At 37.3% G+C, this 26,988-nt stretch overlaps 1 protein-coding gene and 1 non-coding gene across 5 annotated transcripts; one reads left to right on the top strand and one right to left on the bottom strand.

Moving 5' to 3' along the window:
* Positions 1 to 8,700: 8,700 nt before the first annotated feature.
* LOC148266763 (small nucleolar RNA U3) lies at positions 8,701 to 8,916 on the bottom strand. Its single transcript, XR_015818183.1, has one exon. It is a non-coding gene; the product is annotated as a small nucleolar RNA U3 (small nucleolar RNA).
* DCP5-L (decapping 5-like protein) lies at positions 8,769 to 26,638 on the top strand. 4 transcript variants are annotated; one of them, XM_088216178.1, is made up of 8 exons: positions 8,778 to 10,465; positions 14,953 to 15,053; positions 16,595 to 16,666; positions 16,772 to 16,888; positions 17,020 to 17,616; positions 25,684 to 25,869; positions 26,005 to 26,115; positions 26,223 to 26,638. In XM_088216178.1, the coding sequence occupies exons 1-8, from the start codon at positions 9,952 to 9,954 to the stop codon at positions 26,331 to 26,333; spliced, it is 1,809 nt and encodes a 602-aa protein (XP_088072304.1). In that variant the 5' UTR covers positions 8,778 to 9,951; the 3' UTR covers positions 26,334 to 26,638. The 4 variants fall into 4 exon arrangements, with proteins under 4 accessions (XP_088072305.1, XP_088072304.1, XP_088072303.1 ...); XM_088216177.1 differs by having other exon boundaries at positions 8,779 to 10,465; positions 16,966 to 17,616; XM_088216180.1 differs by having other exon boundaries at positions 10,323 to 12,009; positions 16,966 to 17,616.
* Positions 26,639 to 26,988: the final 350 nt, after the last annotated feature.

Genomic DNA, 26,988 nt, shown 5'->3' with positions numbered 1-26,988 from the left:
AAGGTACTCGACAAATAAGAAAACTTGCCATCAAGGAATAAGTATTAAATGATTTTATTAATTTGTAAATGGCTCTTCATTAGGAGGATTGAATACAACCTTCTTGTTAAAATAATCTACGATGGCGTGATACGCCGCTAGCCAATTCATCCCTAAGATTACATCAAAATCCCCCGTGTCTAATTCTATTAGGTCTACACTCAGTTTCCTATTTGCTATCTCCACAGCACAAGCCCTGTAGACAACTTCTCCCTATAGTGTTACACTCCCAGCAGTAGACACAAATAACATTGAATCAAGTTTATAAGGTAATACATTAAAATTGGATGCAAAAACAAGTAAAACAAATGAATGCGATGCACCAGTGTTAATTAAAACATGAGCAAGATGGTTACAGATAGTATACATACCTTGTACCACGTTCGGATCAGCTTCGGCATCCTGCTGGGTGAGGTTGTAAGCCCTGCCCTGGATAAGAGGTCTGCCCTGATTCTGGTTCCTTGGGCACTCTCTCGCATAGTGTTGGGCACTACCACATATGCGACAAGTGTTTGTTGAGGCGGTAGCATAGTCGGTCCCCGTGATCCTTGCTGCAATGCTAACAGATCTTACCACGTCCTGCCACTGGAGCTTGAGGGGGAGCTTGGACCACCGGTTTGGGCCTCTTGTTCTGTTGGACAGGTGCAGTAAGTGCTGGTCTGTGGGGTGGAGCTAAGGGTCTGTGGTTCCCTACTAACTGAGGGAGGGTGTGGAGGCTCCTCTCCATTAACTATGTCTTGGCCAGAATGACCGAGCAAGTTCCGAGCTCTAGTACAAACAAATGCTGCTTGATCTTTGGGCGGAGGCCCCACTGGAACCTCCTAGCCTTCCTGCCCTCATCCATCAACGTCTTAGGGGAGTATCGGCCCAACTCCAGGAACCTATGAGCATATTCTAACACTGTTATGTTCCCCTAAACCAACTAGACAAACTCCATCTCCTTCAGATATCGGATGTGCTCTGGGAGGTACTTTGCATGAAAGGCTGTTAGGAACTGTTCCCAAGTAACTGGAACAGGCACGGTGGTCTACTTGAGTTCCATCAGCGGTCTGCTTCTCCCACCAGCATGTAGGTAGCAAGGGTGACCCTCTACTCGGGAGTCACCTCTAGGGTCTTGAAGGCCTTCTCCGTCTCTGCCAACCAGTACTGTACATCTTCAAAAGAGGATTCCCCTACAAAAGTAGATGGGGTACCTCTCTATGTAGCCTGAGTCAATCATGGGAGGAGCTAGGTCCCGTGGAAGAGGGACTGAGCCACGCTGAGGATAGACTGGGGGGCCCTGTGGTGGTACTTGCTGATATGGTGGGGGCACTCGATTATACTGTGGCGGTGCCCGATAGTACTGTGGCTGGGGCACCAGATTATACTGCGGCGGTAGCACCGGGTGGTACTGTGGAGGAGTAGGGTTGTACTAAGTTGGCTCAGGATCCTCTCGCTGCAGTGGTGGCTCAACTTGTGGTAGCAGGGGAGGGTCAGGTGGCTCCCTCCTCTCCTTTCGGCCCTGCTGGGCCGCAATAAGTCTTTCTAACATCTCAAATATCCTGTCCACGTCTTTCCTAAGCGAACCCTCCCGTGCTTCCCGGTTTAATGGGGGTCTTCCTCTTCTCATCTCTCTATACCTGCGTTTCACAAGGAAAAGTTGAGTGATAATTCATTGTTTGGTGTTTCTCTAAGTATTATTATGTAAGGGACGGGTCCGAGGAACGCGACTCTGATACCAACTGTAACATCCTTTGAAATTCAAAAGGAAATATACATAATAATCTGAGCGCGAAAGCGAAATAAAAGATTTAGGTTAACATCCCTTACACAATAATTTAAAAGTACTAAACAATATAACGGAATAAGTTCTCTAAAAGAAATACAATAAATGAAAAAAATAAAGGAAACTATAAAGCATTTAGCATCTACTCGCCGTCTTCTTATAGATCGGGCTCGGGAACTAGATTCTCCTGATCTGAAATGGTTAAATAAGGAATGAGCTACACTAGCCCAATAAGGACATCACACTATATCACCGTCACAGAAGTAAAGGTTGGTAGAAAATAAAAAATAACCAATGGAGCACAAATTTTAAACTAATGCATTTATTTAAAATAAAACCACTTACCCTTTTTCTTACCCTTGGAGAACTTGTGAAAACAACCTATGAAGACAATAACATCATACAGATAACAATTTCATGCATAATCAGTAACATAAAACATATCATAAATCCATATTCATTAACAATAACTGATTATTACCGTTTCTCATTTTTACCAGCCTACTAATATCCATGGGGATCCATAGGGTGGTCTCCGCTACACATGAACCATTCTTCTTAACAATCTTAATTCCAGGGCCGTCCCTATATCCCATCCGGTATGAGTACCAAGACATTAAACCTCAATACCTCGTCCGGTATGAGAGTGAAGCGGGTCGTCCCCATACCCCATCCGGTCTGAGCGCTAAATGACCAAGTCTCCATACCCCGTCCGGTATGAGATAACGTTCACGGTAGGGTTCCCTATGAACCTGGTCCGTCTACCATCTCCTAGGATATCTAGTGAGGTTATCACCTTATCTGTTTTCCCTTAGTCTCCGTTACCAAGTTGAACATAATCACATAAACAATAAACATGTACCTAGTAATACAATCATACCTTAAATTTCAAAATCACACAATAGTCAAGTAAGACAGTAACACATGCATTTAAAACCATAGAATAGATAAACCAGATACCATAATGTATTTAAACTGTAAAATAAATCAAACAAGAATCGACAGGGAATAATGTCCGATTTCGGGCTCCATTAGCAACCTTATTTAATTATGCATATCTATTAATTGCACAAAATATAGTATTACCATTTATTCGAACTTTAATTTCATGATAGGAAATAGAGTGAGGGGTCCTTACTTGATTTGACACTGAAAACTAGATTTTCACTACGCCTACGGGGGGTCCCTAGGTTCCCTAAATTTTTCTCGGGAACTGAAACGCGCTTACGATACCTACACATATCCCAAATAACCCAAAAAATATCAGACCCAGGGCCTACTCGACCAATTTCAAAATTTCAGCACGGCGGCTCCGCCGTGCTTTAGTGACGGTGTTGCCGCCCGCGGTGCCGATCCACCTCGGGTTCGCTGTTTTCGACCGAATTCAGCCAAACTTGCATCGGTTTCTGTGAGAAAATACACTTAGGGCCCTCGATGGGCCGAAAAATATTAAAAAATCGAAACTCACCAGCAGTGGGGCTCTTTGGTGCGGCGGCTCATCCGGCTCACATTGCAGTTGGGTGTTTTGCTTTGGTCAACCTATAGAAGAGGAAATGGTGGTTACAATGGTGGAAAAATCACATCAAAAGGGAATCAAGAAGGGCCTCATCGGAGGCAAAAATTGAAACACCCCGCGGCGCCGCCGCTAAGCTTCGGCGGCGTTTTCCAGCCAATTGGCCGATGCTTTCACTTCGATTTGACCATGAGTGGGTTTGGAATCAAATTATGAGCAAATGGTAGAATTTTTATCTCGTTTGGCGGCCGAAAATATCTCCAGCGCGACGGCGGATGGCGGCGGTCGGCTCCTTGGTGGCTGGGCTGTCTTCTCCAGCGAGGGGCTCTAGCGGCTAGGGTTAGAGTTTTGGTGCGGATGAGGTTATTTATACCTATCCGCTTTTGATCTAGGCCGTCCATCGCTTTTAATCTGAACCGTCCGATCGCGATTAAATAGGGAGTGAATTTGGACCGTTCATCGCGATTTAATATGGGACGTCCGTGCGTGATTCAATTTGGACCGTCCGTGTGCGATGCAATATGGGCCGTCCGTGCGCGTTTTTTATCTGGGCCGTCCGTGTGTGCGGGAACGGATCTCACCCGTTTGATCGCGCGCACGCAGATCACCCACGAGACTCCCTCCCGCGTGGCCTCCCACGTCAACGTCTCTGCCACCTGGTGCATTCTGGTTGGTCGGGGCTGCTGACCGGACAGCTGATGTGGCATAACTTTTTAAAATTACGTTTTGTTCCCCGGTTTCTGAATTTTCTTTCAAAAATACTTCCAGAACCCAAATTTTTACTACTTTCCCCAAAATTATTTTTAATTAAATCCCTAACCAATTTTTTTAACCCTTTATTATTATTATTATTATTATTATTATTTTCATTAAAATAAATTAAATTAAATTCAATTCAATTAATACATATTTATATTTATATAGAATTAATAAAAAATAAAAATAATAAAAATAGTTGGGTGTTACACCTATTACTTTATTCTTTGCATCCTTCGGATTAAGCATCCAAGTTTTGTTTTCATGAATCATTCTTAACTCCTCTTCCATCTTAAATTCTTTAACCTGCAATACTTTATGAATGATGCATGAAAGAAACCCACAACATTGCATATCCTTCAGTTTATAACATTATATTAGGTTGTGTTTAAAAAATATGTGTGACATTTTATAACCTTAAAAAATTAAAAAGAAAAACAAAGAGAAAAAAAAGGTAGAAAAGAGAAAAAAAAATAGAAAAGAGAAAGAATAAAAGAAGACATTCAAGAGAGAGATTCACAAAAGAAAAAAAAAATTAAAATTCTCAAAAAGAAAAATAGAGAATTTCGATAATCTATATAAATATATTAAAAAAAATATTAAAAATTATCACGCGTGGATTCCTCAATTTTTTAAAAATAAAATTAATATAACAATATACATATATATTGAAATAATATTTATTTTTAATTGATTACAAAGAATTCAATTATATAATTTAATTATAAATTTTATGAAAGAATCTTATCCTATTTTAATTAAAAAAAATTTAATCGAGTACTATTAATCATGTATACTAATTTAAATATGTAATTGTTATCTATAAATTTTTAGCTAAAATGGCAATATATTATTATAGATTGCATAAAATTATAATTATAATACTTAGATTAATTAATTACTTAAATTTTTTGAATATAAAAAATAAATTAATTTTTATTTGACCACAAAAAGTACATATATATAATAATTATCAATTTAAATATTTTTGTTGATTACAATTTCTAAAATTATATACTATATATAAATTCATGATCACCTATTTTTCTCTAATACATTATTTATCACATAATTTTTTGCTGAAAAATAAGATATGATATTTTTCATTTTATTAAAAATTATTTTAATTTTTATTAAATTTTTGTTTGCATAAAATAATATTTCTGTTATTTTTGTATAAATAAATTTTTTTTTCTAAATTATATCATGTGCTTAGAGCAGAAAATCTAGTTTAAAATATTTTAAAAAAATCGATTGGTGGAGATTTGTTTTCTTTTCTTATTTTTTGTAAGATTAGAGATTGTTGTTCTTTATCTTAAAAACCTAACATTATAATATAGAAATAATTTACCCATACGTAAAATATTTCATAATTCAAAATCTGGATCCTTGTATGGGTTTATGGAAATTTTTGTTTCACTGTAGGAACCTCTGATGTGGATGAAAGAATCGGCTCCCTGGGCCACCATAGATAGAGAGACGAAGTTAGTAAACAAATCTTAGAGACAGAGAGAGAAGTTACGAACACTAACCTCCATATAACTTTTGTTTTTCCAAAAATTTGAACCTCCACGCTAACTTTAAGAAAGAGATTCAAGGACAATTGTCTCAATTATTACTTCGTTTGATTTCAGATTCTCGCATATTTTCTTAGTGAAAGAAAAATATTAGATGAATGGCGACCGAGACTTCTACGTCGTCATCGAATTCAAGAAGCGCAGGGGAATCTTATATTGGGAGCTTCATCAGTTTGATTTCGAAGTATGAGATTCGCTATGAGGGCGTCCTTTATCATCTCAATGTCCAAGATTCCACTATCGGCCTAAAAAACGGTGCCTATCTCTATATACCTTTGTTTATGAACATAAATAGATGGATATGCTTACTTTTTTCTCACACATGTATGTGTTACTTTTTCCACCCTTACATGTATGTTTTATGGTGCGAGTTCGTTACTATGTTCCTAACTACCCTGAACTTCTTGTGCATTTCTTAAAGTAGAGTTCCTTTTTACATCTCTATATATAGGCAGACATTCACATTTTTATATAGACAACTTTCCAAGAGTATGAACAAATTTTCGTTCATTTCTTAATTTAGGGCTCTTTTGTTTTATTTCCTGAGAGCATTGTTATTTTATGTTTGTCTCAGCTAAAATTTCTAAGTTATAGTAAATAGGATTTTTAATTGGCTTAGCTCCCGAGAGATAAAAGTAAGAAGAATTAGTCTCTTTTATTTTGATTACTACTTCTCACATCTGTATAAATTCCACTACACCAAATTACGAAATCATATTATTAGTCAATCCAAATACTTCGTCAGTGGTCATAATGTTTGATTTTTCTTACTTTGTTGAGAAAGTTGAGAGATAAAACCATTTTCTGTTGGGCATGAAATGATTACGTCAGTCATTATTTACTTAATGGATGTTTCAATAGCATAGTAGTCTCAGAAGGATGAAAAAATTTAGCATATCTACGTTCGGGTGTGGTTGTTGAGTCTATCTCGTGGTGTCTTTGGGTCTTATTGTGATATGGGACACTAGGTTGGCATCTTATGTTGACTAAATCGAGGGATTATTTTCTGTTTCAGCCCTTTTTGAACAATTTATGGTTCTCTTGTGCCTACAGGTTGACTCATCCTTGTTTTTAATCCTTTCTTTAGGAGAAACTTTTTTATGTCTCGGCTTTTATAATCCCTTTTAGAGCTTCGAGGTGACTTTAGTGTAGGCAAAGATCCCTCAGAGAAGTTGGGTGGGAATATATAGCGACCATGAGTGTTGTCAATGACTATTTGGGATTGCGAGCTAAGAGACCTTCATCTCTTTTATGCCCAATTTGAATGGTTGTTAAATAGGGATAGGATTTTTTCGTCTTGCATGGATTGGTTCCTATTTTCTTCTTCTTTCGTAGAAAAAGAAGAAATATAATTGGAAAGGAGAGACACAAATAAAAAGGATTAAGTATCCTTTAACAAAACCAAAGAAAAAAAAAGAAGAAACAAAGAGAAAGACCAGTTAAACCTTGGAAAGAATAACCAATCAATCTCTATACAAAGCTAAAAGAGAATTATCCTTGAAACATTTTTTGGCCTTAGCCTAAGTAGAAGCCAATATATGAACATTTTTCAAATAACAAGAAAGTTTATTTAGGATCTCGAAAAATTCTTACACTTCTTTCCAGCAAAGTCACTCATAAACCAACAAAAATTGCCCAATCCAAGGAGATTTGAACTCTCTCTTCTTTGCTGGAATCATTAGTCTGAAAGAGAGGAAAGATTGGTTCCTATTTTTTTATAGTTGGAAAGACTGTTTTCCTGATTTTGTCCAAGAGGTTTATGATTACTAGTTCTTTTGGAGTGTAGTCGTCTAAGTAGGGTCCCATCCCTTTTTAAGAACATCTTGCCGACTCACTTTAATTTCTGAGAGAACATCAGAACTTGGTGCTTGGAGAGTATGCTGGTGGGTTTGAAGGGTTTTAGGTTCACGAAGAAGTTGTAATTCCTCAAAGGTAAGCTGAAGGTTCAGGATAAGGAGGTCTTCTTCTAAACTTCAAACTATAAAAAATAATGTTCTTCAAGAGATTTCCTTTCTTGATACAATGACATTTTCTAATCTTAATGATGACCAACTTGTGAGATGTCCACCCTTAAAAGTGAATATGTGGAGTTGCTTATTAAAAAATATATTAGCTAAATGAAAAAATAAAAATAAATGGATTTAAGGGATGCCGACTCTAGACTTCTTGATTAGAGTGGTTAGTGGGAAGAGGATGAAGAGTTCTACAAAGAAACTAGAACTTGAGTTGGGGGGGGGGTGTTGGGGTAGAAGAAGGAGAGATTAGAGGGTGATTTGGTCTTCGAATCCTAATTTAGTAGAAGTTTTATGAGGATGTGACCATCAATCAACCTTTTGTCGAGGGCCTAAATTGGTGTCCGGTCAAAAGAGAACGTGCTACATGAGTAGATAGACCTTTTTAGAAGTCTAAATTAAAAGAGGTATTTGGGTTTCTGGACTTAATGGTTTTACTATTGTCTTTTTCCAGAGTTGTTGTTGGGATATCATTAAAGGTGATCTAATTAAGGTGTTTGGTCATAGGATCAAACCAAGAGTGTAGAACTCATACATGGCTTATTGAAATTGTGGCTTATTAGAAGGAATTTATGGGGGGTTTCTTTCTCCTTTTGGTTTCCTTCCTTTCTCTACTAACAACTTGTTTGATCCTATCTTATTATGTCAATTGTTTTTAAAATTATTAACGTCGTAAAATGATTATTTTCTAAACAATCAGGATACTGAATTTATTTTATTTATCTAATTGAAGTAACATTCACTAAGAAAACTTATAACTAAGAATGCTCAGTATTAGTTTAGTTGCATAAAAAGTAAAGATGCATCATAAAGGCAGTGTGAGTTGCATACGGGTAGTTGAGTATCATTTATAATTAGTACAATGGCACCATATATGATCATGGAAAAAAATGAAATGTCATCGGATGAAGGATTGGATTGAGAACGTCTTTAAAATGGTTATTGTAATCTATTACCATGAAAATAGGAGATGAATTATACTAAAAGACCATATGTGAATTTTATTTTATTTTTTGGGAAATAAAAAGGATATTATTAGGTCAGTTAGGTAACTAACTGTTTGGCCACCTTTGTCAGGTTCTCTTAAGTTGAGGACGATCCTCTACTGCCAACATAATCTACAGTAGGACTAACCGACAACCACTCATGCTCTAGCCACATGGCCTTGTTACATCAACCAGACTTGGATCCTGTCTCCTTAGTGTTCAAGGATACAGAGGTGCAACCTATAGAACATATACTGTTCAAGGTCGTGACTATATGTGAATTTCATATGTGTAGCGAGTACCATCTATAATTAGTATAAACGACATTAAGGGATGATCACGGAGAAAGAATTAGTACTCCTAATTCTACTTGTTTATTGAGATTTGTAGTTCTCTCTCTCTCTCTCGCCCTCTTTCTAAACCCTAACCTGTGCTCAGTCTTTGTTCGGCTGCCTTGGCCGACCAAAACCCTAACACATGAACTCGTATGGTTGGAGGTATCTTTACTTAGAAGGAAAATCCTTTGATTTATGCAGCGAAGGAAAAAAGACGGAAGGGCTACGGATTACGGAGAATGGGAGAGGATTCCGAAGGTCGATCTTTTTGGACAAGGAGGAGTTTGCATGGTTTCTCGATGCATTAGATGATTTTTGGTGGAAGTGTAGACCGGTTACCTGGGCGAAACATTTGGTGAAGAGAAACTATGAATTATGGTTTTCTTATGATTCAAATCGACGAGGGGAATACCTAACTCTGACTGTTCAAGGAGATAGGAGGGTGAAGACAATTTTTTTTCCTGGAGGTTTGCAGGGGAAACGGTGGTGGAAGTTATTCGTGGCAGCATATGAACTGCCGGACAAACCAGTCAAACCGTCTAAGGACTCAGAAGCTGGAGAAAGCAAGAAATCAGAACGACCAAACGAAAAGGTTGGCCAAATGATTTTTCCTTGGAAAACTTCTGTCCACTATCCTCACTGTAACATCCTGATCAACGCCAATATGGCAATGGAATTCGAGGGCAAGAAGACGTACCCGGCGGCGGTATATGCTGTTGAGGGTAGTGCGATTCGGGTAGGGCAGAGACAATCTGAATCTTGTCGGGTTGACCCGAATAGTCACTACGGTCCACAAATTGGGTGTACGGTTAGTGTCTCAAACGACAATCCCAAACGTCGTTTTGGTAAAAGAGGTGATAAGGGTAAGACCCTCGTCGTGTTGGGTCGTTCTCATGCTGATAAAAAAGATGGGTCGGGGGAAAAGAAAAGGTATTCATGGAGAGAAAAAGGGAAATGGAAAATGAAGAATGATGTTAGCAGGGGCCTTTCTGTTTGCCTGGATCCGAATGGTGCTGTCTACCCGACCCGGGGAGGCATCTAGCTCTAAGGAGGAGGATTTCTTTTTTCCTAGGGACTCGACAGATATTAAAGAAAAGGGAAGTGAGAAATTTGGGCTTGACAAAGAAGAAACAGATGTGGAAAATGAGAAAAGGGTGTTTGGTGTTCAGTGTCTATGGCTGAGAGATAGAGAAGAAGAAGACATCTATTCAATTTTCTCCACAATGGAGGAGTTTGAAGATGAAGGGAAGACTGATTTTGAAGTTACAGGTGATGAAAAGGAAAACCTGAAGGAGAACCAGGACTTAATGGTGGTCGAAAATGATTTGACCATTGACACTTTTCACGACCCAGAGATTGAAGAAATTATTCAATTGAGTTTAGAAGGTATCAACATATCAAGCCGAGAGGTGAAGTATTGTTCTCAGTGGATCATAAATAAAGTGAACAAGTTCAGCAAAAAGATGGGTGTCTCTCTAGAAGGTATGGAAGATTTTTCATATTTTTTCTTCTCTGAAATTGAGATACGAAAAATGCTTGTGGGTAAAGCTGAGCCAGCTTTAACTGAGAGGAGAAAAGTTAGCTGTGGTACCCCTAGGATGCTTAAAAGATTGGAATCTACCATCAACTATGATGGAAGGAGGAAAGAGGGCAAGAAAGCTGGAGGGAGTAAGATGTGTTCTGAATGATAGAGAAAATTGTATCTTGGAACGTTCGTAGGATGAATGATAGAGGTACAAGACTGGTTATTAAAGGTTGTCTGAAGAGATGGAAGCCTATTGTTGTGTGTCTGCAAGAAACGAAAATTGAGGATTAATCCTCTGTTACAATTATAGTTTTTGGTGCGAGAAAAACTGGGCTTGGCATGCAGTTCCTGCGAATGGATATGCGGGAGAATGATAATTTTTTGGAAGGAGGAATGAGTAAACTATTTGGATGTCATCATAGGCGAGTGCACCATATCATGTATATTCAGCAATTGCAAAGGAGATATTGAGTGGATGTTTACTGTGGTCTATTGTAGAGATATTAAAGTGGAGAAAACAAAATTGTGGGATAAATTGGAGATGTGCAGAGCTAAATGGGGTGGCAGATGGATAATTGGCAGCGACTTCAATTTGACATTAAAAAGGGAGGAGAGGAATGGTAACAATTTTTCGGTGGCTGATGCTCCAGAGTTTAAAGAGGTTTTGGACGAGGTAGGGATGGTGGATTTACCGATATCTAAAGGGCATTGGACCTGGTCAAATAAAAAAAGTAAGTTAAGAATTGATAGATTTCTGATGTCCTCAAATTTCCTGCTGGAGCTGACTAATGTAAGCCAGAAAACTCTTGCTTGACCCACTTCTGATCACTATCCTATTTGTTTGGAGGCAGAGGGGATTCAGTCGGGACCTGTTCCTTTCCGGCTTGACAACAAATGGCTGAAAAAGAATAGTTTCCGCAGTTTGGTGGAAAATACTTGAAAAAATTGTAGTGTTCAGGGCTGTGCCAATTTCAAATTTGCTTACAAGCTTAGGCACTTGAAATGTGTCATTAAAGTTTGGGCTAAAGAGGAGGTGATGAAAGATAAAGGTGGCTTTGAAAATATCTTGGCTTAGATCAGCTCTCTGGATTCTAAGAGGATAGTTTCGGGCTGACTGAAGAGGAAAAGAATATGAAGGGTAGATTAAAGATTCAACTTGCCCCTTATTTAAAGGAGGAGGAACTGATGTGGAGATAGAAATCAAGAGAGAAGTGGCTGGAGGAAGGGGACCGCAACACAAAGTATTCCCACGCTTTGGCCGCTCACCGACGCAGAATTAATTTCATAGAGGAGATTATTATAGATAACAAGAAGATTGGGGGGAATTTTGACATGCGAGAGGCTGTAAAAGAGCATTTTACAAATCTGTACTTGGAACCGCATGTTTGTTGGCCGAAATTGGATGGCTTGCCTTTTCTCAGTATCTCTGCAGAGAGCAGACAACGCCTGAAAGAAGACTTTACAGCTGATGAGATTCTTGAGGGGCTAAAATCCTGTGATGGTAATAAAGCATTGGGTCCCGATGGTTTTAACATGATTTTTTTATAGAGTTTCTGACATTTGCTTAAAGAGGATATATTGGCTGTTTTCAATGATCTGCACAAAAAGGGTAAGTTTGTTAAATCTTTAAATACTGCATTTATAACTCTTATACCCATGAAAGGTGGAGCATGTGAATTTAAAAATTTCAGACCTATTAGCTTGGTTGGGTGCTTGTACAAGCTAATTGCTAAGGTGTTGATTAGAAGATTAGTTAAAGTGTTGGGTGAAATTATTGGTGATTGTCAACATGCTTTCGTTGGTGGTAGGCAAATCCTTGATGCTGTTTTTGCTGCTAATGAAACGGTTGATGAGTTGAGTAATAATAAGGATAGGTTGGTGTGTAAACTTGATATGGAAAAAACATATGATCATGTGAATTGGTACTTTGTGGATTACATGCTTTAGAAGATGGATTTTGGCAAAAAATGGAGAGATTGGATGAAAGCGTGTATCACCACCATGTCTTTCGTTGTTTTGGTTAATCCCCTTAAAGTTTTTTCATGGCTACTAGAGGTTTGAGATAAGGTGATCCTCTCTCCCCTCTCTTGTTTATTAATGTGATGGAGGCTTTCAACGGGTTACTTAACAGCACACGAATAGCAATTAATTAGGGGTGTGTCGGTGGGGAGAAGAGGGGCTGTCACTGAAGTTTCTCACTTATTTTTTGCTGATGACACTGTTATTTTCTGTCAACCGGAGTTGAGAAACATTCTGCACTTGAGATGTGTGCTTTTGTGCTTTCAGGCTGTGTCCGGTCTTTAAATTAACTTACATAAGTCTGAATTGGCAAAAATTGGTGGTAGTGGAGATGTTGGTTCTTTTGCTGCGATTATGGGGTGCAAAGAGGTAGAATTTCCATTTAAGTACCTTGGCCTTTCTCTTGGTGCTAAGTACAAAGATCAGTTATCTTGGAATCTGGTGATTGAATTGTTTGAAAGAAGACTTGCGGGGTGGAAGAAGAATTTTCTTTCTAAAGGGGGGAGATACACTTTAATTAAAAGTACAATGGCTAATCTCACTATTTACTTCCTATCGTTTATCACTATCCCCGTTAAGTGGGAAGATGTAAAAAAACCTATCAATTTTGGGGGTCTTGGAATTAGGTCTATGGTCAACATGAATATTGCTTTACAAGGAAAATGGTTGTGGAGGTACTTGACAGAAGTTAATAGCTTGTGGAGAAAGATAGTTCATGCTAGATGGGGCATGTATATGGATAGGAAAGAAGACACATCGAAGAAGTTTGTGGAGAAGAATTCTGATGCAATGGGGCAATTTCCTGCATTGTATAACCTGGAAATTGGGAAGAGGAAATTGGTTCATTTTCTAGGAAGACAATTGGATTAGGGATGTCTGCCTTTGCAGATGGTTCCCCAGAATTTTTGGCATTGCCCAGTCTAAACAGATGGTAGTTGAGGAAGCTTACCGAGTTGCTAATGGCAGTATTGTTTGGGAGATTAATGTATGCAGAAATTTGAATGACTGGGAGGTTCAAGAGTTTGAGGATTTGTTGTTGTTGTTGGCTGAGCTGTCTGTTTCTAATTCTGATGACTGGGCTGTGTGGAAGTTTGAAAAGAACGACGTTTTTTTTGTCAAGTCATATTATCATCATTTGAATAGAAAAGAGAATGTTTTGAGATGTAACTTTCCTGCCAAGCAAATTTGGAAAACCAAGGCTCCGCCCTGCATTGCCTTTTTTGCTTGAAAGGCTTGTTGAAAGAGGATTTTAACTATCGACAAGCTGAGAAGTAGAGGAAGGGTGCTCATTAATGGTTGTTATTGTTGTTTAAATGCAAAGTAAACATGTAACCTTCTCCTTTTTTGGTGTCCGATTGCTCATAGTTTTTGGAGCTTTGTTTATGGCCGTTTGGGTGTGGATTGGGTTATGGTTGGGTCTGTGGAGGGTGAAATCTGGGCGTGGGATGGTTTATATGTAAAAAATAAGATTGCTAATTTGATATCTCTGTCTGTTTTCTAAATCATTTGGAAGGAAAGAAATAGTAGAGTTTTTGATAGTGTTAAGAGTAGTATTTTTAACATAAAAAATAGGTAGTTTCATTATTTTGGGTCTATTTTGTTTGGTCATGACATTATCAGTGATATAGATTTTTGGAATGTTATTAACATGCTAACATGATTGTAAATTTTTTGTAAATGGGCGGTACCTTGTCAATATATACTATACATTTTTATCTAAAAAAAAAGGGATGATCACAGAGAAAAAGCTAATATATGATTGGATGAACTAAGTAATTAACCATTTTTTGAGTGATATAGAAATGAAGGAATAGTAGGGGTTTTGAAGGAATTGAGGTTGAAATGCATAGAGGATTAGAGATAGATGGTTCTATTATTTTGGGTATATTTTGTTGGGTCATGACATCAATGGAGATGAAGATTTTGTGAATGTCATAGATTCTTAAACACAATTGTTAATTTTCTGTAAATGGATAGTACCCCCTTGGTACTTTGTTAATATATATACTTAATACTTTTTATTTAAACAAAATGCTTCAATGAACTAATAGATGTCGTGAATGTTTGCTTCTATTGGTTATAATTTTAATTGAGGCCTACACGCATTTCCTCTCTCCTAACTCTTCTGTCTCCCAGTTGTAATTTTCTTTCTCCCTTCTAATGTACCTCCAACTACTTATTGGGTTTTCCTTAACAGGGTGTTGTAAATTAATACAGCCACCTTTTTAGGCTTTTTTTCTTATATCTAAATTGTCAATTATTTTTCATATTGACATGTGTGCATATCATGTAATTGAAGATAAGCCTTGTATTCTTTAATTTCTCTGTATTGTAGTGAGAGCTTTAACACATACAATGTTATTAAAGATCATATATGTTTCCTTGAAATCATTCTTCCAGAAATTTTTCTTGTGTGATCTTGCAGTAAGGTCTTATGGAACAGAGGGGAGGAAGAAGGATGGTTTGGAAATTCCACCGAGTAAGAAGATGTATGAATACATTCTATTTCGTGGAAGTGACATTAAGGTATGTAAGATTTGGTTACTGTTCTATTTGATCTATCATTTTCTTTTCCCATTTATTTTATTCTCTTTACACGTTAGTAATGATCAATTTGGTAAATGTATGGTTTGTTGTTTTCTATTTCTGTTATGTCTTTCCTCTCTAGGATACGTTTTTTGGTCTTCCGCTAATCTCTCAAACAATGCTGTTGCCAATTTGGTGAATGTATGGTTGCTGCTCGAGTGTGCTGCTGTGATGCTTGAGTGGCCGCTGCTGGGATGGATTGCTGCATACCCAAGCTACCTCTGCTGGGTTGGTGAATGTACGGTTGCTGCTTGAGTGTGCTCTTGTAATGCTCGAGTGGCCACTGCTGGGATGGATTGCGGCATACCCAAGCTACCTTTGCTTATGTGCTCTTTATTTGCGCCCGAGGATTAGCTGCTTTACTATAATCTGTCTTTTAATGGTTGCTGGTTAGCTGCCACTGATAGCATTATCATGCAGGCTTTGGGAAATTTTAACAGATACAAATTTGTACTGAGCTTTCAGGGTTCTGCAATCTTGGATTTGAGGTTTTGGGAAAATTCTGAAAAAAAATTGCAAAAAAAAAAAAAAAAAAAGATTTGTGCAATGTGAGACAATTCATGAGTTCTAAGTTGAAATTTGTGATGGAATTATTAAAAGAAGTATTGAAATAACAAGATTTTCTTTTAAATTTAGTTTTGTTTTTTACGAGGATTTTTTACAAGAATATTATTGTAATTTAACATATCTTGTGATATATCATAGTCGTGTTAAGTGTTTTAAACAGTAGCTGTTCATTTACTTAATGCATCTCCAGTGGATGATATAGAGCTTACTCAATTTGTGTTTAGCATTCTAGGAATTTCTCTGGCACGCGTTTTGCACACAAAATCTGGAAAGCATTTTTTTTTCCACCCTTCATACTTAAGTGATGGATGGACTGTTACCCAACCAGATTTATGCCATTCTCATCACAACTTTGGGAGTGGAGAATATGTTTGCACTTTTGCTATAATGTCGCAACTAACTGAATATGGCTGCTTCTTGCACTGCCACTTTTCTAGTTCCAGCTTCAACCATTTTATTTCTTTTGGTTTTTGATTCTTGTGGCACTTCTATTAAGTAAAACTGTTATTGATGCATATGAAGTGCCACAAAATTTAATTTTCCTTCTTCATCGAAGCATATTCACTCATTCATGCCTTTCCTTGCTGCCATTCAGATATTAGATGATTCTTGTGGCATTTTTATTAGTCCAACTATTATTGATGCATTTGAAGGACCATAAAATCTATTTCTTTTTCCTCGAAGCATTTTCACTTATTCCTGGCTTTCCTTGCTGCCATTCATAGATGATGAATCACTGGCAATTATGGTTTCTCATGGATAACTAACTTGTTTTTAGTATTTAGGCATATGATATTGATGTCCTACTGCCAAGGTTCCATTTCCCATTAATAGGGTATGCCAGGACGGATGCATATTTATATAATCTGTCATTTTATAAATTGTATTAAGATCAAAGTATGTTTCTGATCCAGGATTTGCAAGTGAAGACCTCCCCGCCTGCCCAAGTAGAGGAACGGGTTTATGATGATCCTGCCGTCATTCAGGTATTATTCCATTGCTTTCTTGCATGTGCCCTGGTTATCTTTGAAATAATAAAATCCATTCTAGTGCAAATGATGCTGGGGTCACTTCTTCACCATCATTTTCAGTTTGGTGCTAGAAGCTTGATGGAGACAATGCAGTGGCAGGATACACCTCCTGTGGCCAGTCTAACTTTACCACGGTTTACCTCATTCTTATCAATCTCAAGATTGCCAAAGATAAATGTTTGTTCATCCCATTCCACACCATTCCATCAGCTAAGTGAAATGAAAAACTGATCAGTATTTTTCATGCTCTGCAGAAGCCTATTCCTTTTCTATCCACATTAATTGTATCATCTCCATTGACAATGCAGAATTTTAAGCAAATGCCTGACATAAATGCTTCACCAGTTATGGGATTAACAGATGCCTCTGGATGTGTTCCCCCTTTATCTTCTATTGCATCTCCTTCTATGTGCCCTAAGTTTACACCTGCTATTGCTCAAGGACAGTATTCTGCTTCTGATGTTTCATTCTCTCAATCCATGGAGGCATCGGTGCCATCTCATGCATCTCACATCGGTGATGAAAGTCTACCTTCATCATTGTTTCTTTCAAAGAACACAGTTGATGCTCAGTTTGTTAGTAAAACTATCTCTGACCACCATACTTCCAACCCTGAATCAGTTTGTCAAGCTCCATCAATGCTTTATAATGGGTCATCTTCTGCGAGTGCTGTTTCAGGCCCATTGTTAACTACAACCACATATTTTTTAGCTCCGCCACAGTCTTTGTTAACTCCAGATCAACTAGTGCAGCCTCGACTGTATCTGCTTTCTTCAATGCAGAAAATGCATGCTGATCAAAAGGATATTAGTGGTTTGCCACCAATAATATGTAATGCTTCATCTATGGCATCTATTTCTGTAACTCAAGCTCCATTATTGCCTCTACCAGTTTCAACCCAACAGGTTTGTTTTGTCTTTAATGCCATTTTCAGAAACAATTAATTAAAACAATTTTAAAATGCTTCAATTTAGTTGTATGCTTAACTAAGGGAAGTATGTTTTCCTATTTTGATGATTAAATTATCATCTTAGTTCTTTGTTTTAACTTATAGCGAAGTGTTATTATAACACTGTCTATTTCACATTAATAATGTTATGAGAAGAAATTTGGTATGTGCTTATGACGTAAAAATCTCAGAAGCGCCAACTATTAGCACTTCCGAGTGATGAGCCGAGCTTGTTGTGGGCTTGTGATTTTATGAATGTTGCCAAAGCCAATCTCAAATCCACTATCAGTTGAGTATAAGGATTTTGTTTGAATTGGATCATATATTGTAGCTGGTTCTATTTGTTTTGGATCATGAAGATGAGATCCATTTAAGAAAGGGATGCAGAGTGTTACAAACTCCCTTTTTATGTTCTTCTAAAACTGGTCTCTCTATTTTTCACTTGTATCAATGAACCTGAATGAACATACACGTGAAACCATACGCCTGACGTAGGCTTAATTCATCTGTCAAAAGGTTAACAAAGAGGAGATCCCCAATCCATAGATCTTCATAAAACAAGATACAAGAATCATTACCTTGTTAACTGAGTACGACGGAGGAAAGTGCCATAATCGCTTTCCAGGAACTCGTGGGTTGAGGTATTCTTATGGAAACCATACCTAGTCTTGACCTTAAGCTACTGAAATAAGGTCTGAAAGGCCACTGTAGCCAATATTGACAGGTTTATATATAAGAGATTCTCGTTATCTTTGATCCAAATTCATGAGCTAGAAACTTCTACAGTTCTTCATTTCTTCTCCACCATTATTTTCCATTGCTATATCATCAATATAGACAATGGGTACGGTAATCTTATAATCATTGTGTTTGAAGAACATGGTACAATTAGTGTTTCTCTGATGGTACCAAAAGGAAGCCATGACAATTACTAAATCTGGGAAACCATTTTCGTGGGGATTGGTTCAGCCCACAAAGTACCTTCTTTAATCTATATACTTTATGCTACTTGTAACACCCAAGTATTTTTTTTTTATTTTATTCTTATTATTTTTATTTTCATTTATTTTTTTTTTGTATTTGAATTTTTTAGATTTTTATTTAATTTAATTTAATGAAAATAAAAATAATAATAATGATAAAATTGGGTAAAAATATTATTTGGATTTAATTGAAATTGATTTTGGGAAAAATGGGTGAAAATTTGGATTCTGGGGGTGTTTTTGAAAAGAAAATCAGAAATCGATAGTCAAAACGAAATTTAGAAAAGTTGTGCTACGTCAGCAGCCACGTCAGTAGCCCCGCCCAACCAGGACATGCCGCGTGGCAAGGAAACACTGACACGGGATGGGCCATGTGGGCGATCCGCGTGCGCGCGATCGGACGACCCAGATCCGTTCCCGCGTGCACGGAGGACCCAGATCAAACGTGCGCATGGACGGCCCAGATTCATGAGTACGGACGGCCCAGATTCATGAGTACGGACGGCCCAGATTCAATCAAAAACGGACGACCCAGATTGCATCGCGATGGACGGCTCAGATTTAATCCCAATTAAATCGCGATCGGACGATTCAGATTTAATCTTGATGGACGGTTGAGATTAAAAGGCAAATGGTATAAATAACCCCACCCACACCTGACCACAAAACCCTAGCCGCCACTGCCTCGTCGGAGAAGAAGAATCAGACGTCGGAGGAGCCGGCCGCCGCACCAGAGAAGTTTCCGACCGTCGATCAAAGTAAATTTTCTCCTCCTGGCTCGTTTTTCGATGCTGAGTCCGCCTATGTCCAAACCGGAGCCAAACCACTAGCCAAACGGCCGAAAAACCCAGTCGAAGTCCGGCGGCGGCGCCGCGACTCCCTTATGTTTTTGTCTCCGATGAGGCCCTTGCCGGCCTCCCTTCGATGCAAATTTTATACAATTGTGATCGCCGTTCTTTTCTCTACAGGTTGATCAGAGCCAAACATCAAAACGTGACTCACGCCAGAGGAGCCGCTGCACCCGAGAGCACCACCGCCGATAAGTCTCAGTTTTTCTTAATTTTTTGGCTCACCGAGGGCCCTAGGGTTGTTTTATCGCAGGGACCGATGCAAGTTTGGCCGAATTCGATCGAAAACGGCCAAAAACGGCCAATCTGAGGTCTGATTTGGGATTTTTTTGGGACACGTGCAGGTACCGGTAGTGCGTTTCAGTTTTTTGAGAAAAATTTAAAGAAATTAGGGACAGCCCGTAGGCGCACTGTAGAATCGATTTCAGACCCCGAAACAAGGACCCCTCACCCTATTTCCTATCACGGTATTAAAGCTTAATAAATAATTAAACGGTATTTTGAGACTTCATAGATGTATAATTGATTGTGGTTGCCAATGGAGCCCGAGTCTGATACAGTGTTGGTCTGTTGTTGTTTGATCTAATTTTCAGTATTAAATGCAGTATGATGTTTAATGTAATTATGTTATGGTCTCGTATGCATGAATCATGGTTTCTTTTATTATGCTTTGTATTATGGTGAATCCGATACTGTGTTGTCTTGTTTGGTGTCAATTACTGGTTTACATGTTGTGTATGATTCGATGATTGAGATTAAGGAAAAAGGCATAAAGGTTATATGAATTGATAAGTAAAAAATGTGGACAGCCTGATTAGATATCTTGGGAGATGGTGGACGGATTGGGTCCGTAGAGAACCCTACCGGGAACGTGGTCTCTCATACCGGATGGGGTATGGAGACCTTATGTGTTTTGGCGCTCATACCGGAAGGGGTATGGGGACGACCCGTTTCACCCTCATACCGGACGGGGTTTGAGGTTCATGGTTTTGGCGCCCATACTGGACGGGGTATAGGGACGACCCTGGAATCAGGTTGTAATGTTAATGATTCACGGATAGCGGGGATCCCTTATGGATCCCCATGGATGCTAGTAAGCTGGTAAAAGAGGAAAATATGTTGTTTAATGATTGAAATGCAAAGGCGTGGTAAGTATTATGTTATAAAGTTTATATGATTTCATGATGATGATAATGTTATTGCTTTCATATGTTGTTTTCATGGATCTCATCGAGGTAAGTGGACAGTAAATATTTTTATGTTAATAAACGAGTTTGTTATAAATTATGCTCCATTGGTCATTTTTGTTTTCTACCCACATTTACTTCCGTGGCGGTGAGATAGTGTGATGTCTTTACTGGGCTGGTGTAGTTCATTCCTTATTTAACCATTTCAGATCAGGAAAACGTTGTTCCCGAGCCCGTTCAGCCGGAAGACGGCGAAGGGGACGCCTAAAGACTTCATAGTTAAATCTATAGTTCTTATTTTGAGTATCTCTTTTAGTTAGTTTGTTCCTTCATATTTTGAGTACGTTTTGGTTATTGTGTAAAAGATGTTAATTAAAATTTTTATTACGCTTCCGTATTTGAAATTTTTAATACATACATTTCATTTAAATTTCCGGAGTCGTTACACTACTCTTTTAAACATTAGATTAAGAGCTTGAATACTGGCTTCTTCTTCCAAATAGCTACGCATTTTTAACATCATGTTGTTGAATGTCTTTAGTCAGGATTTGTTGCACATGATTAGAGGATTTTGATAGTTTTCATTGTTGCAACTAAGGCAAAAATCTCTTGATAATCAATGTCGTATGTTTAGGTGAACTCCGTTATTAACAACTGAGGTTTAAGTGCCTCCTTAGTGAAACTTCTGCTTGAGTTTTTGTTGTGAAAAAGTAGAAGCTGGCTGAACTCTAAAAACCAAGAGTGTCTTTTAAGTAAAAAGAATATATGTTATTGGCTTTTCATAAATTAAACTTAAAGCTAGAAATAAATGCTTTTGAGATATAACTTGTGTTGTAAGAGGTAAATAATATTTTTAATGAGTGTACTCATTAATTTCATCTTTTCTCAATTTAGTAATGTAATTTTTTAAAATAAGAATATAACATTAGTTTGTTATTAGTAGTTTTTTATTTATTATAAATTATTTAACTTTTTTTTTAAAACTTAGTTAATGGTAATTTAATATCAATGTTTATATTGAACAAAATAAGTAAATAATTAATTAGAATATTTTTTGATATTGAATATTTTTTATATTGAAATTATTTAAACAAATTTTATGAAAAATTTTAATACTATTCAATTATTGTAATAATGAATTTTTTTTCTTACATAATTTCTTTGATTGTTTCAAACTTTATGAAGATGTAAGTAGGAATCCCTTTTCTGAGGGCAATGAGAACATCAAGATAATTAGCATTTCAATCTAGGTTAAGAGGATCAGGAGTAGTAATTGAATGACCAATTTCTTCAGGGATTGAATCCAGTATCAGCATCTGACTAGATATACTGTATTCAAGAATCTTGTGTCTGTGGGAGTAAGTTCTCAACTCTGACGTATCTAGTTTGTCCAGATTAAGATTGTTCAGGTTTCTAACTGTATAATTAGGAATTGAGGTCGGTATAAGTAGAAGCAAGTCCAAAGACAGGAAACCTTATATTACTTCTTATTCTCTAATCTACTTTCAAGAGATTACTGGAATAGCCAGGAATATTGGTTTGAATTCTCTGAATTTGGCATCCATATTGACAAGCGGTTTCCTTGTGGAAGGAATAACATTTATAACCATTTTGTTTTCTGGAGTAAAGACACACCTAAGAGCTCAGGGGTCTAATTTTTTCTATGCCCTCTTATGGCAATATATACCCAAAGAAGTGAATTAATAACTTCTAAAATTTCTAACGGGTTTTTTAAAACTAATGGTTTCAATGGCCTTCGATTAATACGGTAAGCAATGGGCAAGACTGGATCTCCCCATGAGGTAACAGGACGAGATCTTGCAAGTGTGTATGTATTCAGTACTATTATCAGTTCAAAAAATTTTGACTTCTGCATCCAACTTTGTGTGTAACATGTTGTGGAATGACTTAAAAGAATAGAAAACCTTGTTTTGGCATGTAAAAGGTATGCCCAAATTATTATAGTGCAAAAATTACTAAAGTTGACAAATCAACTATAGATAGATAATGACACAATTTAAGTGCGACCTATGCATTAAATTGAATAGTTATAAAAATGACATAAATTTTAGTTCTAATCAAATGATAAAAAGCTCGTGTAGCTTTTGCAAATTCACATGCAGGGGAGACCAATGACTCGAAATTGTAACTTTTAGATTAACTAGAATAAGTTTTTTTCTAAAAAGAAAAATAATAAATAACTTAATCTCTTATACAACTGGATAGCTTGTCAATATCCAGATAGAAACTTGCCTGCCATGCAGGGGAGACCAATGACTCGAAATTGTAACTTTTAGATTAACTAGAATAAGTTTTTCTCTAAAAAGAAAAATAATAAATAGTTTAATCTCTTATACAACTGGATAGCTTGTCAATATCCGGATAGAAACTTGCCTGCCATAGCTCAGATTTCGGAGGGAATCAAAGAGCTGTTACTCTTCATTAACATATAGAGCCTATCTTGTAGTCTACTAGAAATAATCTTTTTCGTTTAATTTTCTGACTTCTTCCTAAAAAAAACAAGTAGTGTAGAATTTAGCTTTGCAATTAATGTCATTGGCGCTTGCACTTATGGACAAAGGAATTATTAGAAAAACCCGGAACATGAAGGACAAAAGACTGTGTAATGGAGTATGTGCAAGTAATAGGATATTCACCTGTCATAGATGATAAAGACCTGTTTGCAATATGGAGTTCTTCATTAGCTGAGCATGGTGTATAGGTTTCAAAGGTCTTTGAAGAGCCTGTCATATTCCGAAGCTCCAGAACCTACATGATATACATGTCAATTTTTTCTTTAACATTAGCAAGAAATGTAGTACCTGACTTAATGAAGTTAAACTGGGTTTTGGATGATTGAGATTCGAGCTGTGATAAAACACAGCTTAAGTTATATATTTGCATTGGAAAGACGTTCAACTCTAAACTTACTGGTACCTATTTTCGCAATTCTCTTTGCAAACCTTGTCTGCTGCTATGGTTCCTGCTATTTTTCCTGCTGTTTGGAACCTCCTGGGATATCGACTCTCTTTGTTCACAAACGAAGGCAAGGCACGTGCACTCTGCATGGAGGCTTGATGCCATATGCACTGTTACTTTATGCTTACAGGTGTCTTTATCACTGAAGAAGGCAAGAGACGTGACCCTGCAAGGGGACTTGGCATTATAGGGCGGCATCCTTTTCTGGATACAAATGACATGTCAATGTTCTCTGCCCACAACCAGAGGCTAATAACTCCAAGGAAGATTGATGTGAACCAGTGCATTTCAGCACTCTCTCTAGTTCCTGTGTTGGAGTTGTCTCTCTTGGTTTGTATGCATAGCACTACTTCATCGGGAAAAATAAAGCCTGAGCTGAAGTTGCCTGCAGGGCACCTGAGGAAAAATGAGGGCAATGAAGTTTTTTCTGAGAAGTTTACTTCAGGAATGTGAAGCCCTTGGGAGTTTGCGAGATCAGTTCTGGAAGTGGCAGCAATGACGGCATGACTCTAATGCCACGTTGATAATGGTAGAATCAGGTGGAGAGGATGTTTATCTTTTTTATATATTTCTAATATGGATGTTTACAAACTACATATACAACATCCTTGCACATGGAAGCTTAGCTAAAGATGGTTAAAATAATAAAGAATTTAATCAAGGGGTTTATACTCTAATGTAGAAGATATCAGTATAAAAGAAAATAGAATATTCTTGATATTCTTGAGAGTGTCACGTTGGTAATGATTTTTCCCCCTTCTGAAATAAGCATGATTTTAGATAGTCTGGATAGTGAACATGTTAGAGCACCATCTTGCATTTTGGAGTACATCTGAAAAGCATCTTTCTGGATCTCTCAGTAGTTACGAGATATACAATTCCCAGTGATTTCAAGTTGCATTATAATCATTGAATCTTCACCCGTCTGTCTACGCACTAAATTTTGGATGTTCTGGTTTTTGAACATGTTCCAGTCAAATGGGTTTTTTTTTCCTCTTACGAAATTCTCAGGACCTATGGCCATTTTGGATAGTTTTTCTCCATTCAGTGAATATGATGAATTAAATCAGAAGCTCTCCAGTTGACGTACTTGGCATGGACTTAGTTGTGAGCCCATGTAGATTTGATGAATATTTAGAGATTTTTAATATTTGTAGCAGATGTAAAAATTGGAAGCAGGGTTTTGGCTGCGAAGATCAACAACAATGAACTCCAATTGATTTTGTAAGGTTCAACCATGGAGTCCGAGAAAAGAAGTCCTAGGGAGTGGAAGCTTTGGTACACGTGGAGAAAGTCTTTTGTAGAATCTCAAATGAGCAGTATATATATATCTAGTATTTATACGCAAAGGCATTCCTCATTAAGGAGGTTCAAGTTTTCTATGAATTCCTAAAAATCTGGAAGTTCATAAGAATTAGAAATCAACTAATCTAAATTGTTAATATAGAAATAGGAACTATATGTGCTACTTGTATGTATCTATTTCTGTAAGAAGAGTATAGATTTACAGATTTCCAACTAGATAAGGATAAGTGATTTGCTGCCCTTAGGAGTAAGAATATTTGATTGATATTCTATTGATACATTTTTAAATATCTGTCTCCATCTTTGTCATTGGAGGCCATTTTTAAATACATCTCCATAAGATCCAATGGCTGAGACAGAGAGGTATCTGTACCATAAAAGTACCTAGAAACCTCTCAAAAAGAGAGCGTCAATACAGGCAATATATTACTGGTCTTTGAATTATACTTGGCCCTTGCCTGATCCATCCTTAGCTGCACCTCTTTTTACTGTATCTGAGTGCTTTTATTTGCTGTGTTTGCTACCTGAGTTGGCTGTAAATATAGATATATTTGGTTTGTTTCAATTCTGAAGAGATGGTCTGCAGTTATCTATTATAGCATGCTAGAGTTCATGTGAGGCATTTCATCTTTGGCAAATCTGGTGACTTGATCAATTCTGAGAATTTACTTGTAGTCCGACTGATTTTAATTATTTGTTGTTGGTTACTTTGCAATCCCAGTATTCTTCAACACTATTTACTGAAGAATTTGATTTTGAAGCAATGAACGAGAAGTTTAAGAAGGATAAAGTGTGGGGCTGTCTTGGCAAAGGAAAGCACAGGGACAACTTGGATGGTTTGGAGCACAAAGTTATTGATGAAATCTTTGTGGACAAGGATTTTTCTAGTGCTGTAGTGGATCATAAGGTAAGAGCACAAAGGTTTGGTTCTGTATGTGCATGTGAGAGATATGCTCTATGTCTCTGTGACTCAGGTTTGTTTGCAACCATCTACTTAATCTAATGTGTAACGTGGTGTGTCCTTTACGGCTTTTATGTGCAGCCTGCATATAAAAAGGATGAATTTTTTGACACAATTTCTTGTAACTCACTCACTAGTGGAGCAAGGACTGGACACAACTGTTTTTCGGAGACAAGAAAACTAGATACTGAGGTTTCCTTTATTTTTATGTGACCAGCAAGTGTTAAAGAGAAAAGTTAAAGTAAATAATTGATCTACTTTTGGATTATTTATTAATTTTCAGCTCTTTACTGGTGCAGACTTTTGGAAACATCCAGAGGGGACCTCGTCCAAGTTATGGTGGCTTTGGTGCTAGACATGGAGAGAACTATAGGGGTTTATATAACTGGGGAAGGGTATATGACTGGTAGGAGGGGCTGTGGTGGTAACATGCACTTTTGTACTTTGAGTCACCTAGTTTCGCCTTTTGGGTCATGAGGAAATAATCTTTTTGTAAATGATGAGTCTTAGTATGTAAGGATTACCATATTTAGAAGAAAATATTAGCACAATTGATGGTGGCAAGTTCATGTTTTTTTTTTTGGCCTATGAACTGCTCGGGTACATCTAGGATATCAAAAAAATGTTACAGACAGGCAGTTATAGCTTCCTTAGTACTTTGTATCAATGGTTAAAACATATAACCACTAGTCATAAATCATTCTTTATGTTTCAAGTCTCCTATTCATTTTCTCATCATCGTTTGAGGTTATTATGCTCTGGGTTTACAAGATGGTAAGTATTTTCCATCCTAATGAAACCTTTTATTGGTTTCGGTTCTGATGTTGCTGCCTAAAAGTAATTGTGACATAACTGCCCTCCAGAAGGGAATGCCTCGGTGGTGATTGGTGACTTTTATGGTGAGAGTTACTGTGCTTTCAAATTTTTTAACCGGTAGATTTCATTGTAAATCAGAATCTTAATCAGTCAAGACAGTGTAAATCGTGATGATTGTATTAAACTCTATTATTATAGCTTTCTTCTGATAATGGTAGAGGGTGAGCTGGAAGAATTCTGCTGCTACTA

This window comes from Carica papaya, chromosome 3 (genome assembly GCF_054855325.1).
Source record: "Carica papaya isolate Zhongbai chromosome 3, ASM5485532v1, whole genome shotgun sequence".
Lineage (NCBI taxonomy): Eukaryota > Viridiplantae > Streptophyta > Magnoliopsida > Brassicales > Caricaceae > Carica > Carica papaya.
This window is presented reverse-complemented; position numbering and strand designations above follow the sequence as displayed.

Bases quoted from the DNA above. Each gene is read 5' to 3' on its own strand.
- DCP5-L (XM_088216177.1), top strand. From the start codon at position 9,952: ATGATGTTAGCAGGGGCCTTTCTGTTTGCCTGGATCCGAATGGTGCTG. The intron at 10,466-14,952 runs GTATGGAAGATT...GTGATCTTGCAG, and splicing joins GATGGGTGTCTCTCTAGAAG to TAAGGTCTTATGGAACAGAG. The intron at 16,889-16,965 runs GTTTGTTCATCC...CATGCTCTGCAG, and splicing joins CAAGATTGCCAAAGATAAAT to AAGCCTATTCCTTTTCTATC.